At 48.4% G+C, this 14,101-nt stretch overlaps 1 protein-coding gene across 6 annotated transcripts in view; it reads right to left on the reverse strand.

Moving 5' to 3' along the window:
* The window catches only part of DDX11 (DEAD/H-box helicase 11), a 93,233-nt gene that overhangs the window by 28,882 nt on the left and 50,250 nt on the right, over nt 1–14,101 (reverse strand). For 4 of the 6 annotated variants that reach the window (XM_067756115.1, XM_067756114.1, XM_067756112.1 and 1 more), the window contains exons 1-2: nt 4,877–5,028; nt 824–971 (exon numbers count right to left, since the gene is read on the reverse strand). In XM_067756115.1, coding sequence (XP_067612216.1) covers nt 824–967 — 144 coding nt within the window. In that variant the 5' untranslated portion in view covers nt 968–971; nt 4,877–5,028. Of the gene's footprint in view, nt 1–823; nt 972–4,582; nt 4,695–4,876; nt 5,029–14,101 lie in introns of those variants that run through there. The other 2 variants (XM_067756110.1, XM_067756111.1) reach the window with 2 other exon arrangements.

Below are 14,101 nucleotides of genomic sequence, written 5' to 3' on the forward strand. Positions count from 1 at the left end.
TATCTTCATGACCCATGTTGTGTGAACTGGCGGAACGGAGCCTCTCCCACTCGCTGTATCTGAAGGAACAAAACGGAACAAGAGAGCGGCCCATCCGCCCTCTTCCTGCCCCAGCAGATCGTGTCATCCCAGGAGAGAGTGACACACTCCCGTCAGTGGATGAGAAGGAATAAGTCACTTTCCTTCGTTCATTCATTACACACACACAGCTTAAGAGGCCCGAGGCCGACCGTGCCAAGCTCCCCGCAGATGACAGGGACACAGAGGAGAGGACCTCGAGGTCCTCGTCCTCCAGGAGGTCACAGCAGCACCCACACAGGCAGCTAGCTCTCACGCGACACTTGCTCTAGAAGGTAATAAAGGGCAAGAGAGAAGTGGGAACCTAACAGTCCTCCGCGGCCAACCTCTAACAAACCCCCTCCTCCCAGGCCAGGAAGGAAAACTGAGGGGCTCTGGACTGGACCCCTCCGGCCCTCAGTAACCCAGTTCCTGGAGAGTAAACCAATATGTCGGATCTGTGGATAAGCCAGAGTAATTTCCACGTTTCTCAGCATCAAAGCGGTCATGCGCCCAGAAAATCCGGAAGGTTTCAGTGCTACGGTCATGGTTTCCATGGCCATTAAAATTCTCATTTGCCTTTAGCCTAATTTTTCTCAGACCCCGGGCCTGTGTTTAACGGCTTAATAGACAGAAACGGCCACTACTCAGAAAGAACGACTTTGCTCAACCTCAAACCACGACTCTCTGCATATGCAGACAAGCACGCTGCCTCTGACCTGTCATCAGAGTCTCCCTAGACCCTCTTCAGGCCCCAAATACTTACGGTGCCGGTTGGACTCTCAAATATCCCAATCTTGCCAGCCTCCAACACCTGGTACAGCGCTGCCATGAAGTCTTTCTGGATGGCATAGGGTGTGAAGGGAAAAGGGAAGTGGACGCCACCAGCCTCTTCCGTTTTGTCAGCCATGGTCCTGGGGGGGTAAAAAGAAAATCTAGTAGCTCTCTGATGGGCCAGGCAGTACTGGCCCGAGATCCTGAACGGTTCCTAGGAGGGGCCTCAACACTAGTCATGGACTTCCTCCCCAGGAGGGACATGTTTTGCAAGCAGAGGCTATGCTCCTTCCCTCACGTGCCTCCCCATGAGGCCTGGCCACGGTCGCTGTCCATCCAGGAACGTTCGTCACAACGGGATACAGGGGGACGCGGCCCAGGAAGCCCTGCCAGAAACCCCTGCCGTTCCGCCCGCGTGCACACCTTTCTAAGGGCCTGGAGATTTCTTTTGGAGAGCCCGTAATTACTTCTGTAGTCATTAATTTCTCTTCTCCCACATCTCCCAGCCATGTCTTCCAACATCGCAGGACAAAACTGCTTCTCCTGCCCCTGCTGTGAAGACCTAAGAGGTCGTGACCCACAGGCGGAGAAACCCGAGCACAGCTTTTCTGCGTGTCACACACCCATCCCTACCCAACAGGCATCTTCCGTTTGCATCTAATTCATCCCAGCCGCCACTTCCAGTACAAACCAGAGCCGCCCCCTAAGAGCCTTCCCTGGGCCCCAGCCTGGAGGGCCCTCTGCAGGCGGCTGAGCCCTGGCTGGAAGGGCTTCCCAGAACTGAGGCCTCGGCACTTGTCTGCCCCTGCAGGCCCAGGTCTAAGAAAAACATCTCTGCTCCACACTTACTCCACGTTTTCCCTCCTCTTCTGACCCTGATCTCTCTGAGACAGCTTGGACACACCCCTTCTTCCTTTAGTCACCATTTTCCATCCGGGCCCCACTCTGTCTTTGGAAGTCACTGCTCTGAGCTATTTAAGCAGGCCCAGCTCACCTCACTACAAATATGAATAAATCTAAGTCCCATTTATGCCTTTGCTACATAACTGGCCTCAGGAAGACCAGTGACCACGTCAATTCATGTATCAGAGAAGGGAGTTGCGTGATGTTCTTCCAGTTAAGAGTTTAGGGGCAGTTAAAACGAGGACCGAGGTGGAGGGATGACGATAAGAAGGATGACTTAAAACCAGGACAATTCAATCCAAGAGAGAAGTGTGTAATCAGAAACCCAGTAAAACGTGAAGGGAAAGGAGAACGGCCCTAACAAACTCTGAGCACCTGCCCTGTGTTAAACGCTCTGCAGGCCCTTCCACTTCTGGTGTCTCGTTTAATCTGTACAACGCTGTAAGCAGATGGTCTTTGGATCCTGACGCTTACAGAAATTAAGTAACTCTTCAAAGACTCAGCTCAGAAAGGAAACCCAGGGATCCAAACCCAGGTCCACATGGCTCTGTTTGAGTCCAACTCACGTGTCTGCAAAAGAGAACTAGCATAAATAAAAGGGAGATTTACTGAAAAGATACATATTGAGAGACTGAGAATACAGACCACCTGGAAAAACCAAGAGCAGAAGCCACGGACGGGGTGGGACTCCCTGCAGACTAGAACTGCAAAGTGGTTCAGGTTTCAAGATGGATCCAGGAAGCCCACCAATGGTAAACACCCGCGGATGCCCCGCGGACTCCCATTCTCCTGCTCCGTCGTCGCGGGCCAGGTGGAGCCTGCCCGGCTTCCTCTGCTCGCCTGGCAGCTTCTGCTTTACCCCAAAGTCAGCCTGCACGCCACCTCTGCCTGCAGCCCCCTCGACCTCTGGCTTCAGCTCCCACTGCCAAGGGAAGTCTTTTCTTGTTTCGTAGTTCTAAATCCCAAGAGAAAAATCTGACCCGTCCCTCCTCTCCTTGTAAGACAGATCACTGGGCAGCCTAGAGACGGCTGGGTGAGGACCCCACCCTGACCCAATCAGCCTGGGCCTCGCACCTGCCGTCCCCGCCTGCTTGGAGTCCTCAACGTTTAGGACTCAGCTCAGCTCCTCAGAGAGGCCTCTCCCTGTATGTGGCACCCTCCAGTGGTCAAATACCCCCTCCAAACACACAGAGACACACAGAGACACACACAGACACACACACACAGACACACACACACACACAGACACACACACACAGACACACACACACACACACCCACTCGGCTGAAGTCACTTTTTTATCTCGTTGATCTGAAGTACTCTTTCTTTTGTTCATAGGTCTTAGCGCTGTGCGAACTTATTTACTGTCCTCCCCCACTAGAATATGAATAGCATAAAAGGAGGAGCCTTGTCCGCCTTGTTCTTCCCCCAGCGTTCAGAACAGGTGCTTCGGCACTCAGCAGGCATTCAGGAACAATTTGATGAATGAATGGCCAGCTTGAGGTGGGAGCCGTGGGGCGGGTTTCTGCTCCTCAGAGGGGTGGGGAGAAGAAGTCTATGACTTAAATATTTAGGCCGAGGGCCAGTTCTTTAATGGTTTCAAACTGCTTCCATATAACCTCACAACCCTATGTGGCCAGGATTTTTATTAGCTCTATCTTACAGCTGAAATAACTGAACCTCAGAAAGGTTAAGTGACTTGCCCACAGTCACTCAGCAAGGGCTTGAATCCAAGATTTGAAAGCACATCTGCCTCCAAGCTGTAGATTTCTGATCTTCCTCCCACCAGGGTAAGTAGGGTGGAAAGACTCAGTTACCAAACTTTAGAATGACAACACGAAACAATACAGAACAAAAGTAATTATTATTCCACTTCTCCGTGGGTGGTAATTACGGATCTCATTATTCCAGGAGCAGCACAAGCTAAACCGTAAGTTAAAAGAAGGGTTTAGCTAAATCCATGAATAATGGATATACTAAGTGCTATTAAGGATGTTTGGTGGAACTTTTCCCGACCTCTTCAGGCTGGCTGCGTGGACACGAGCTCCCACCCAAGTTCTCCCTAGAACTCCCCACCAATGCGAAGGCAAATCTCATGCTCATTAAATGGGCTAAGATACGTGAGAGCATCTCACGTTAGTCCTGAAAGTGCTCATTTTCTTCAGTCTTCGATGATCATTTATTTGCCTGTGTACAAACTATTGCTACAGTCTGAATCGTGTCCCCCCCCCCCGCCCCGCCTCCAAATTCATGCGTTAAAGCCCTAACCCCCAATGTGAGGCTGTATCTGCAGAGAGAGCTTTTAGGGAGTAATTAACATGAAATGAAGGAGGTAATCAGGGTTAAATGAAGTCCTAAGAGTGGGGTCCTAAACTCTTATAAGGACTGTGGCCTTGAATTCCCAGCCTCTAGACCTGGGAGAGAGAAGTTTCTATTGTTTAAGCCACCCAGTATATGGCGTTTTGTTATGGCAGCCTGAGCCGATGAGACATCCATGTCCAGGTACCATCCTACTGTCCCCCTCCTAAAGTGCTTTAACGTCACACACCTGGGAGACGACCCGGCTCCAGCGCACCTGCTGGGAATCCGGAGCTGGCCCCAACCCCATATTCGCATCTTGCTTCTGTCCCCCTCCCAGCTCCGCCCGCAGAGCTCTCACACTGGGCTAACATTTCTCTCCACTTTTCTCGGCACTGCCTCCCACACGCTGGTCCATTCCAGCCATCGCACTCCTCCTGCTCCACCTTGGTCCCCTGGGCGGCAGGAGGGCTCTGGGGTCAGACTGCCCAATGTGGGATCCCGGCTGTATCCGTGCTAAAGTCCACATCCCTGAGCCTGTTTCCTCACCTGCGGGGGACAGGTAACGGCACATTCGGTAGCGCTGCAGGGACCAGCAGGCACTACAACGTAAGGAACTCAAGCTTCGCACGGCCGGCGGATCCGCCCCGCGGCCGGCGGCTCACGGCCAGGTCCCGCCCCGCGGCCTCCCCAGCCCTTGGATTGGTGTCTGGCCTGTCAATCACATGTCAAGCCCGCCCCAGCTCGGGGACGTTTTCCCGCCACCGGCCGGCCCGCCCCCTTGCATTTCTCCCGGAGCCTGCCCTTTCTCCTTTTGCTCCGCGTCCTCGGCACCGCGCTCACCTTCCTCGGCGGGAGGGCTGCTCCGCCGAAACCCGGCCGGCGAGGAGTCCGAGCGGACGCCACTGAACCTGAAACCCCGGCTCGCCGGTGTCGGCGTCCCCCACGGAAGCCCGTCGCGATGCACGCCCCGCGCCAGTGCGCGTGCGCACTCCGGGGCTCGGCGGGGGCCGGTTGCCTGTTGTGCCACTGCGCTTGCGCGGCGGGCTCGTCCAGGCCTCGGTCTGCGTTACCCGGAAGACCGACCTGCGTTGCACAGCCCATTTCGCTGCGCGTGCGCACTCCGTGTCTTGCTGGGGCTGGACCTCCCCTTTTTGCGTCACTGCGCTTTCGCGGCTGGCTCGCGGGAGGGAGGGGCCGTCGGAGGCTGTGGTCGCGACAGGGTGTTTTTCCTACCCGTGCCGCGCGCCAGCTGTGGAATGTTCGCGCCTCCGCTAGCTGGCGCCCATAATCCTGGGAGCTCAGCAGTCGCTTGACTTCAGTTGGCCGTGTTTATCAAACACCTGAGGGGCCAGGTGCTGTAGCTGATTCAGGAAGCCTGTATTCTGGTCCTGAAACTGAGCCCCTGTAAAACCAGTTTCCTCTGCTCAGTTTATGATTAACCTCTCTGTCCAAAACTTTATTCCCTTTCTTATTCCGTGCCTGTTCCCCTCAGGATTGAGAAGTATCAACAAAAAGAAAAATGGGGGAATTGGAACTGAGCAGGGCCCTCCCGCCCAAAAGCCCCCCTATGTCCTCCGTTTCTTGTTCGTAGAAAAAGACTTTAGGGGCTTCCCTGGTGGCGCAGTGGTCAAGAATCTGCCTGCCAATGCAGGGGACATGGGTTCGAGCCCTGGTCCGGGAAGATCCCACATGCCTTGGAGCAACTAAGCTCCTGCACCACAACTACTGAGCCTGCGCTCTAGAGCCCGCGAGCCACAACTACTGAGCCCGTGTGCCGAGAGCCTGTGCTCCACAACGAAAAGCCACCGCAATGAGAAGCCCGCGCACCGCAACAAAGAGTAGCCCCCGCTCCCCGCAACTAGAGAAAGCCCGCGCACAGCAACGAAGACCCAACGCAGCCAAAAATAAATAAATAAATTTTTAAAAAGAAATTAGAATCTCTTTAAAAAAAAAGAAAAAGACTTTAGCTTCCGACGGTTCCCTAAGTTCCAAGGGACAGCACAGATAGTTACTAACGAGGGAAATGAGGCAATGCAGAAACAAAGGAAAGCAGTTAACCAAGAGAAGTAACAACAATAGTTCAGGGATAAACTCTTATGTATATGCCTCCTCAAGGCATATACCTAACAATCTGACACTTATCTTTGAGTTTTTCTGCAGAAACTAAGACACCTCCCCCAGGTGGAGGATGGTGACTACACGCTGAGCACAAGCATGTGGACTCCAGACGGTTAGGAACCAGAAGGTTGCTGATTAAGATTCCTGAAACACCACCCTGCTACCTCACCACTGACAAATCAGAAGCGCTCACCCCAAAGGTTGCCTTTAAAAACACTTCCCTGAAAGCCATGGGGAGTTCAGGTCTTGTGAGCCTGAGCCGCTGTGCTCCTCTCTTGGCCCTGCAGTAAACGCTGTACTTTCTTTCACCACAGCCCAGTGTCAGGAAATTCACTTTGCTGTGTGTAGTTCGGTCTGGTTAATAGTCCTCGCTCCTGTCAGACCTTAATATATTGGTTATTTTACCTCTATAATGGACAGTACCTGCCCTGCCCACCTCTGCAGGGTTGAGACCAGGTGAGGGAAAGCACTCTGGAAGCCAAGTTTAGGATTGTTGCTCCTGGGCACCAGCCCTGCTTGGAGGAGCACACCTGGTCGGTGTCAAAGCACATCACCTTCACCTCCCTGGACGTGGGTTCTCCTTTGTCCAGCAGGGGATAGCACTGCATGATCCCTGTGAGCTTTTCTGAAGGCATATCCAGTGTGTGTTTTCCAACACCACCCAGTAACCCAATTCTGACACTATCTATCTGGAGGTAACTGGGATCCCACACGTTAGGAGCTCAGTCCCACATGACTGCGACGTGAGACACCAGTCACTAGGTTGTCACCTGTGCTGCTCACCTACTGGCTGTAAGTCAAGAGGTTCCCACGACCTCCTCCTTGGGTTTGATTAATTTGCTAGAGTAGCTGACGGAATTGCCAGCTACAAATTGGCCCTTGCCATCTACCTCTACGAGGATTAAATCACGAGCCGCTGCAGCTGCTGACCTTCAACGCCCCCTGAAAGGAGTTCAGGGCAGAGGTCAGGAATGAGGCCCTCTGTGCTCTGGGAAAAACTGGCAGAACAGGTCTTTAGATAGAAATTTTCAGGAGAAGATTTTATGAGCCCAATTCTTGCATCTCCTCATATCCAGAAAAGCACTAAAGTCATCAACAGGGACATCGCCTCCTCCTGACTAGCAGCCAGGCTCTGCCAACATGTGTGCTTGACTGCATGTCCCCCCTTCACTAAAATCATACAGAACACTCACCTTCCCCCCCCCACCCCGCACCTCTCTGGAGCAGTTCCTCAGAGCTATCCGAAATGCTGTTTCCCAGGCCATAGTCCTCATTTTCCCCCAATAAAACTTAACGCACAACTCTCACATTGCACTTTTTTTCTTCAGTCGACAGAACTGAGGAAAGTATTTTACTTACTAGATCACCAGTTTATGTAAAAGGATATAACTCAGGAGCAGCAGGATGAAGAGATGCACAGGACAAGGGTGTGGCAGGGGGCACAGAGCTTCCACTCCCCCACACCTCCGCATGCCCACCAACCCGGAAGCTCTCCAAACCTCACCCTTCCGCGTATTTAATGGAGGCTTCATTACATAGACAAAGGTTGATTCAATCATCGGTCATTGGTGACTGAATTCAGTCTCCAGCCCTTCTCCCCTCCAATCACTCAGTTGGTTCCCCTGGCAACCAGCCCCCATCCTTAGGCTGGTTACCTAGGGGCTTTCCAATAATCACATCATTAACATAGCAAGAGACACCTCTATCGCTTTCCTCACTTAGGAAGTTTCTAGGGTTTTAGGAGCTCTGCTAGGATCGGGGACTAAGACCAAAAATATAATTATTATCACAATATCACAGGATGGGTCTATGAAATCACAACTGGGGGCATTTTATGGTAAGTGCTCCCTGGAAATGACCTTGGTAATTGGTGTGACTTCCCAGAAGGATCAAGAAACATTCTGGACAGTTTCTGGGGCTTAAAGGAAAGGCCTTCCAGGAAAGGAGCCAGTGTTACAAGCTGTGTAAAAACTTGGGGGTGGGAATTTACAAAAGGATGGTTCCAGAGTCGGTATTTTTGTCAGTACTTCCAACTATCGGTGACTGGGGTAGTTTGAAAAGGGCAAAGAACTAACACCCTTCAGGGTCTTGGAAGGTGGCCCACCAAAATCCTGAAAAGGTCTCTGATACCTCAGTTTTAAGTTCATGTAAATGTTGCATTTACTATACAACCACTGTTTGTTTTAGCATTTAAAAAGCTGTTTTAAAGTAATTGTCGGTGGTGGCGCAGTGGTTGAGAGTCTGCCTGCCGATGCAGGGGACACAGGTTTGTGCCCCGGTCCGGGAAGATCCCACGTGCCGCGGAGCAGCTGGGCCCGTGAGCCACGGCCGCTGAGCCTGCGCATCCGGAGCCTGTGCTCCGCAACGGGAGAGGCCACAACAGTGAGAGGCCAGCGAACCGCCAAAAAAAAAAAAAAGTAATTGTCATCTGGTAAACTTGACACTTCAAGAAGATGCATTGGACTTGGGTCTATTTCTTCAGAGTTCCTCCTCCCCGCTCTCCACACACACACACACTCCTAGGGTATGAAATCCCTAATTTAAGACGCACCATTAGAGGAATAGAAGGTGATAAGACTTGGAGTCTGGATGTAGAAGACTTTAAACAGTAAGCTAATACGTTCAGACTTTATCTTATAAGCAATTTGCACATCACTGAAATGGCTTTTGAACAGACGAGTGAAATTGCAAAATCAATGCCTTGGAAATAATAAGCCAGAAGCAGTGTGAAGAATGTTGGCCCGGGAGAGACCAGAAACAAGTGAACAAGTCAGGTTACGCAGTAAACCAGACAATGCCAGGGACTTGGCCCTCTAGAGTAGCGATGGGAATGGGTGATGGATGCGGTTAAACCAGGATGTAAACCCAGACTATGTCCCTCCATCCTCCCCTCATCCTCACCCCAAGGGTTTATTTAGAGAACGACGCTTCTAACCTAAGGCCTTGGGCTTTGTCCCAAAGGTAAAATCAGCAGTTTGCCCCACGTGGACCACCTCTGCATTTCTTGCTAATGGCATTCATTGAATGAACTCAAACACCTTAACAAACTCCTCTCAGAACTCAAGGCCAGGGAGAAAAGTTTTTCTACTTATGTACGAATATGCTTTCTATAACTTGGCCGTGAGAGCTCTTTAAACTCATTATGTATTCCTCTTTGCCTTCGCTGCTAGTAATCTCAGCTACATGGTGTGCATTGTTTTAGCATTTCAGTGGAAAGCATTTTTTGATACTTTCTTTTTTTCTGTTCTCATTGCTTCTTGCTAATTCTAAGTACAGGCCCTAGTAAAATCAGACCACCTGGATTCAGATCCCGACTCCACCATTAACCAGCTGGGTGGCCTTGTCAGGTTGTTTTAACTCTCTGAGCCTCAGTTTTCTCACTTAGGAAATGGAGATAATAACAGGACCCACCTTATAGGATTCTTGTGAAAGAAACGAGATCATCTGGGTAACGTAAAGGGCTCAGCCCCATGCATGCCACATTATAAAAGCTCAACGAAAGTTAGCTACTACTAATATTCTGGTTTGTTTGATTTTTACTTTATATTGGAGTATAGTTGATTTACAATGTGTTAGTTTCAGGGGTACAGCAAAGCGATTCAGTTATACATATACATATATCTATTACTTTTCAGATTCTTTTCCCATTTAGGTTACTACAGAGTATGAAGTAGGGTTCCCTGTGCTATACAGTAGGTCCTTGTTGATGATCTGTTTTATATATAGTAGTGTGTTTATGTGAATCCCAATCTCCTAATTTATCCCTCCCCCCCACACTGTTACTAATATTGATTGGGTTTAGTTTTAGTGTCTCTACGCTTTTATTATATTTCCTTAGATCCCCTTTAGAAATAGTTGTGATATAAACCTAACAATAAATAAATAAAATCTAATAAAATAAAAGTAAAGTTGGGTCCTGACTAACTGTGTAAACTTTTACATTTTGGTCTTTGGCAATTGGAAGAGCAGAAATAAGGAGGCCAGGAGTGATATTTCGAGACGGAGCAAGAATATTCAGTTTCTGAGATATTTAAAGTTATGCAGTTTGATGGGGCACACTGTAGTGTGTTTGTTTGTGTCGGGGGGGAGGGAGGGGGTCATCCATGGACAGGCAGGACCAGGACCTCTCAAAGGCATCTTATTCCAGGGTATAGCCTGGCCTTGGCATTCATTCATTCAATAAATATTAACTGAGCATCAGTCCCAAAGCTGAATTATCTTAGTAAGCTCAGAAAGTATCAGGCTCATTACAAATGCAGGATCACAAAATTTACATTCACACTAATTCATTTATAAAGGATTTATTTATAAAGGAGTCATTTCCGGTGAACATAAGCTAATTTTTCTCTTCCTATTTGGGAAGCCAATGTGAACTGCAAGATTGCTTGGTGACCATTAAGTCAAAAAAAGGAAAACATACGAATTTGAGTGAGATGCATTTCCTATGCACTGGGCAAGTCCCATGAACTGTGCCTGTCCTATAAGAGAAAACACTTTTCGAGAGACCAGCTTGCTCCCATTCTCAGACCCCATGTGCCTCTCCCTGGAATAGTGCCAGATGCACCCTAATCATACTTGTTTCTCTGAATCCGTTTCTTTGATAACTATGTTCAGTATATATCTCGCTAGATTAACTTTGCTCATTAAGCCACATTCTAGTGGGTGTGGGATACAGTCTGTTTCCTCACATAATAGGTTGAACTAATTTGTCAAACTTCATTTTCAAGGGCCCCACTTTCACTGTCTCGATGAGGTATTCAGTGGTGTTTGAAAATGGGGGACTAGAGTTCAGACAGAAGTAGGAGCTGGATATATGGATTTGATCACCCCTAAAGCTATAGTAAGTAGTAGTATTTCTGAAGGAATGAAGAGTTAAAAAAAGGAAAAAAACCAGGCAGCATCCACATGCAAAAGAATGAAGTTGGACCCTTACCATACACCACACATAAAAATTAACTCAAAATGATTTAAACTTAACAGCTAAACTATAAAAGTCTTAGAAGGAAAAATAAGGGAAAAACTCCATGACGTTGGATTTGGCAATGATTTCTTGGATGATACCAAACGCAAAGGCAGCAAAAGTAAAAATAAGTTGGACTACAACAAAATTTAAAACTTCTGTGCATCGAGAGACACAATCAACAGAGTGAAAAGACAATCTACAGAATAGGAGAAAATATTTGCAAATCATGTATCTGACAAAAGGCTAATATCTAGTATATATAAAGTACTTCTACAACCGATCAACAAAAAAGAAGACAACCCAATTTAAAAATGGGCAAAAGACCTGAATAGGTATTTCTCCAAGAAAGATATACAGATGGTCAACAAGCACATGAAAAGATGCTCAACATCATTAATCATTAGGGAAATGCAAATCAAAACCACAGTGAGAAACCATTTCACACCCATTAGGATGGATGCTATTAAAAAAACAGAAAACAACAAGTGTTGGCAAGTCTGTGGAGAAAAGGAAACTCTTGTGCACTGTTGGTGGGAATGTAAATTGGTGCAGCCACTATGGAAACAGTATGGAGGTTCCTCAAAAAATTAAAAATAGAATTACCATATCCAGCAATTCTACTTCCAGGTATATACCCAAAAGAAGTGAAAGCAGGGACTCAAACAGATATCTGTATACCCATGTCCATAGCCACATTATTTGCAGTAGCCAGAAGGTGGAAACCACCCAGGTGTCCATCAACAAATGAATGGGTAAACAAAGTGTGGTATCTCCCTGAGGTGGAATATTATTCAGCCTTAAAATAGAGGGAGATTCTGACACGTGCTACAACACAGATGAACCTTGAAGGCATTATATGTATTAGTCAGGGTTCTCCAAAGAAACAGAACCAACAGCATGTATCTACAGAGATATTTATTTTAAGGAATTGGCTCATACAATTATGGAAGCTTGGTAAGTCCAAAATCTGAAGGAGACTGGCACCAGAGCTGGCACCCTGGAGACTCAGAGAACAACGGCAGTTCAAGTACAAAGGTTATCTGCTGGCAGAATCTCTTCTTGCCCTGGGGATATCAGTCTTTGTTCTATTAAGGCCTTCACCTGATTAGAAGAGGCTCACCCACATTACGGAGAGTAACCTGCTCTACTCAAAGTCCACTGGTGTAAATGTCAACCTCATCTAAAAAACACCTTCACAGAAATATCCTGATTAATGTTTGACCAAATATTTGGGCACCATAAAAATAACCATCACATTATGTTAAGTGAAATAAGCCTGTCACAGTATGATTCCAATTATATGAGTTACTTAGTCAGATTCATAGACAGAAAGTAGAATGGTGGTTGCCAGGGCCTGATTCAAGGGGGAAATTGGGAGCTGTTTTTGTTTTTTAAATTTATTTTTTTATTTTTGGCTGTGTTGGGTCTTCGTTTCTGTGCGAGGGCTTTCTCTAGTTGCAGCAAGCGGGGGCCACTCTTTATCACGGTGCGTGGGCCTCTCACTATCGTGGCCTTTCTTGTTGCGGAGCACAGGCTCCAGACGCGCAGGCTCAGTAGTTGTGGCTCACGGGCCTAGTTGCTCCGCGGCATGTGGGATCTTCCCAGACTAGGGCTCGAACCTGTGTCCTCTGCATTGGCAGGCAGATTCTCAACCACTGCGCCACCAGAGAAGCCCGGGAGCTGTTTTTTGATGGGTATAGAGTTTTAGTTTTGTAAAAGGAAGAGAGTTCTGGACGTTGTTTCCACAACTACACGAATGTACTTAATGCTACTCAACTGTACACTTAAAAATGGCTAATATGGTAAATTGTATGTTGTGTGAATTTTACCACAATTAAAATTTTTTTTTAATATTTATTTATTTTTGGCTGCATTGGGTCTTCGTAGCTGCGTGCAGGCTTTCTCTAGTTGCAGCAAGTGGGGGCTACTCTTTGTTGTGGTGTACTGGCTTCTCATTGCGGTGGCTCCTCTTGTTGCGAAGCATGGGCTCTAGGCACGTGGGCTTCAGTAGTTGTGGCACGCGGGCTCAGTAGTTGTGGCTTGGGGGCTCTAGAGCGCAGGCTCAGTGGTTGTGGCGCACAGGCTTAGTTGCTCTGCGGCATGTGGGATCTTCCCGGACCAGGGCTTGAACCCGTGACCCCTGCATTGGCAGGTGGATTATTAACTACTGCTCCACCAGGGAAGTCCCTGCTCAGCACTTTTATGTTCATTATCTCTTTTATCCTGCAGCAATGTTTAAAGACTAAGTAAATCCATCAGGTTTGGGTTTGCCTGTGTCAGAAAACTCAAATAACATTGGTTAAAATAGATGAAATTTTACTTCTACCCCCCTTCCCCCAACAGACAGAGTCTGAAGGTAGGTTATCCAAGCTGGTGAGCAGCTCTGCTATCATAACTGACCTGGGTTCTTTCCATCTTTCTGCTCAGCCATCATCAATATGCCACTTCCTCCTGACAGTCCAGGACCTGCTTAGTTCCAGCACCATGTCCACATTGTAGCCACCAGGAAGCCAGGCAGGACAAAGTGGGTGCACCTGTCCTACTACAGCACTTCTCAGAAAGTCAGACAGGCCACCTTCCCTTACGCCCACTTGGTCCGAACATGGTTACGCGGCCACGCCAGCAGCAGGGAGGATGGGAAACATTGCCTTTACTCTAGGCATCCAAATGCACAGTTAAAAAAAGTAAGAGGGGCTGGGACTTCCCTGGAGGTGCAGTGGTTAGGGCTCCGCACTTCCATTGCAGGGGGCACGGGTTCGACCCCTCGTCATGTGGCCAAAAGATAAATTGACCCCTCGTCATGTGGCCAAAAGATAAATAAATAAAATAGGAGGGGGGGAGAATGGGTGTTGGGGGACAGCAATACCACAGAAGTTATCATAAAGGCCATTTGGTAGATGAGAAACCAGCCACAGGGAAGGGAAGCAAGGCACTTGCATGTAGCACGAAAGAACCAGATGGTGGGAAACATTATGTGCAGCAAG

This window comes from Pseudorca crassidens, chromosome 11, assembly GCF_039906515.1.
Source record: "Pseudorca crassidens isolate mPseCra1 chromosome 11, mPseCra1.hap1, whole genome shotgun sequence".
Lineage (NCBI taxonomy): Eukaryota > Metazoa > Chordata > Mammalia > Artiodactyla > Delphinidae > Pseudorca > Pseudorca crassidens.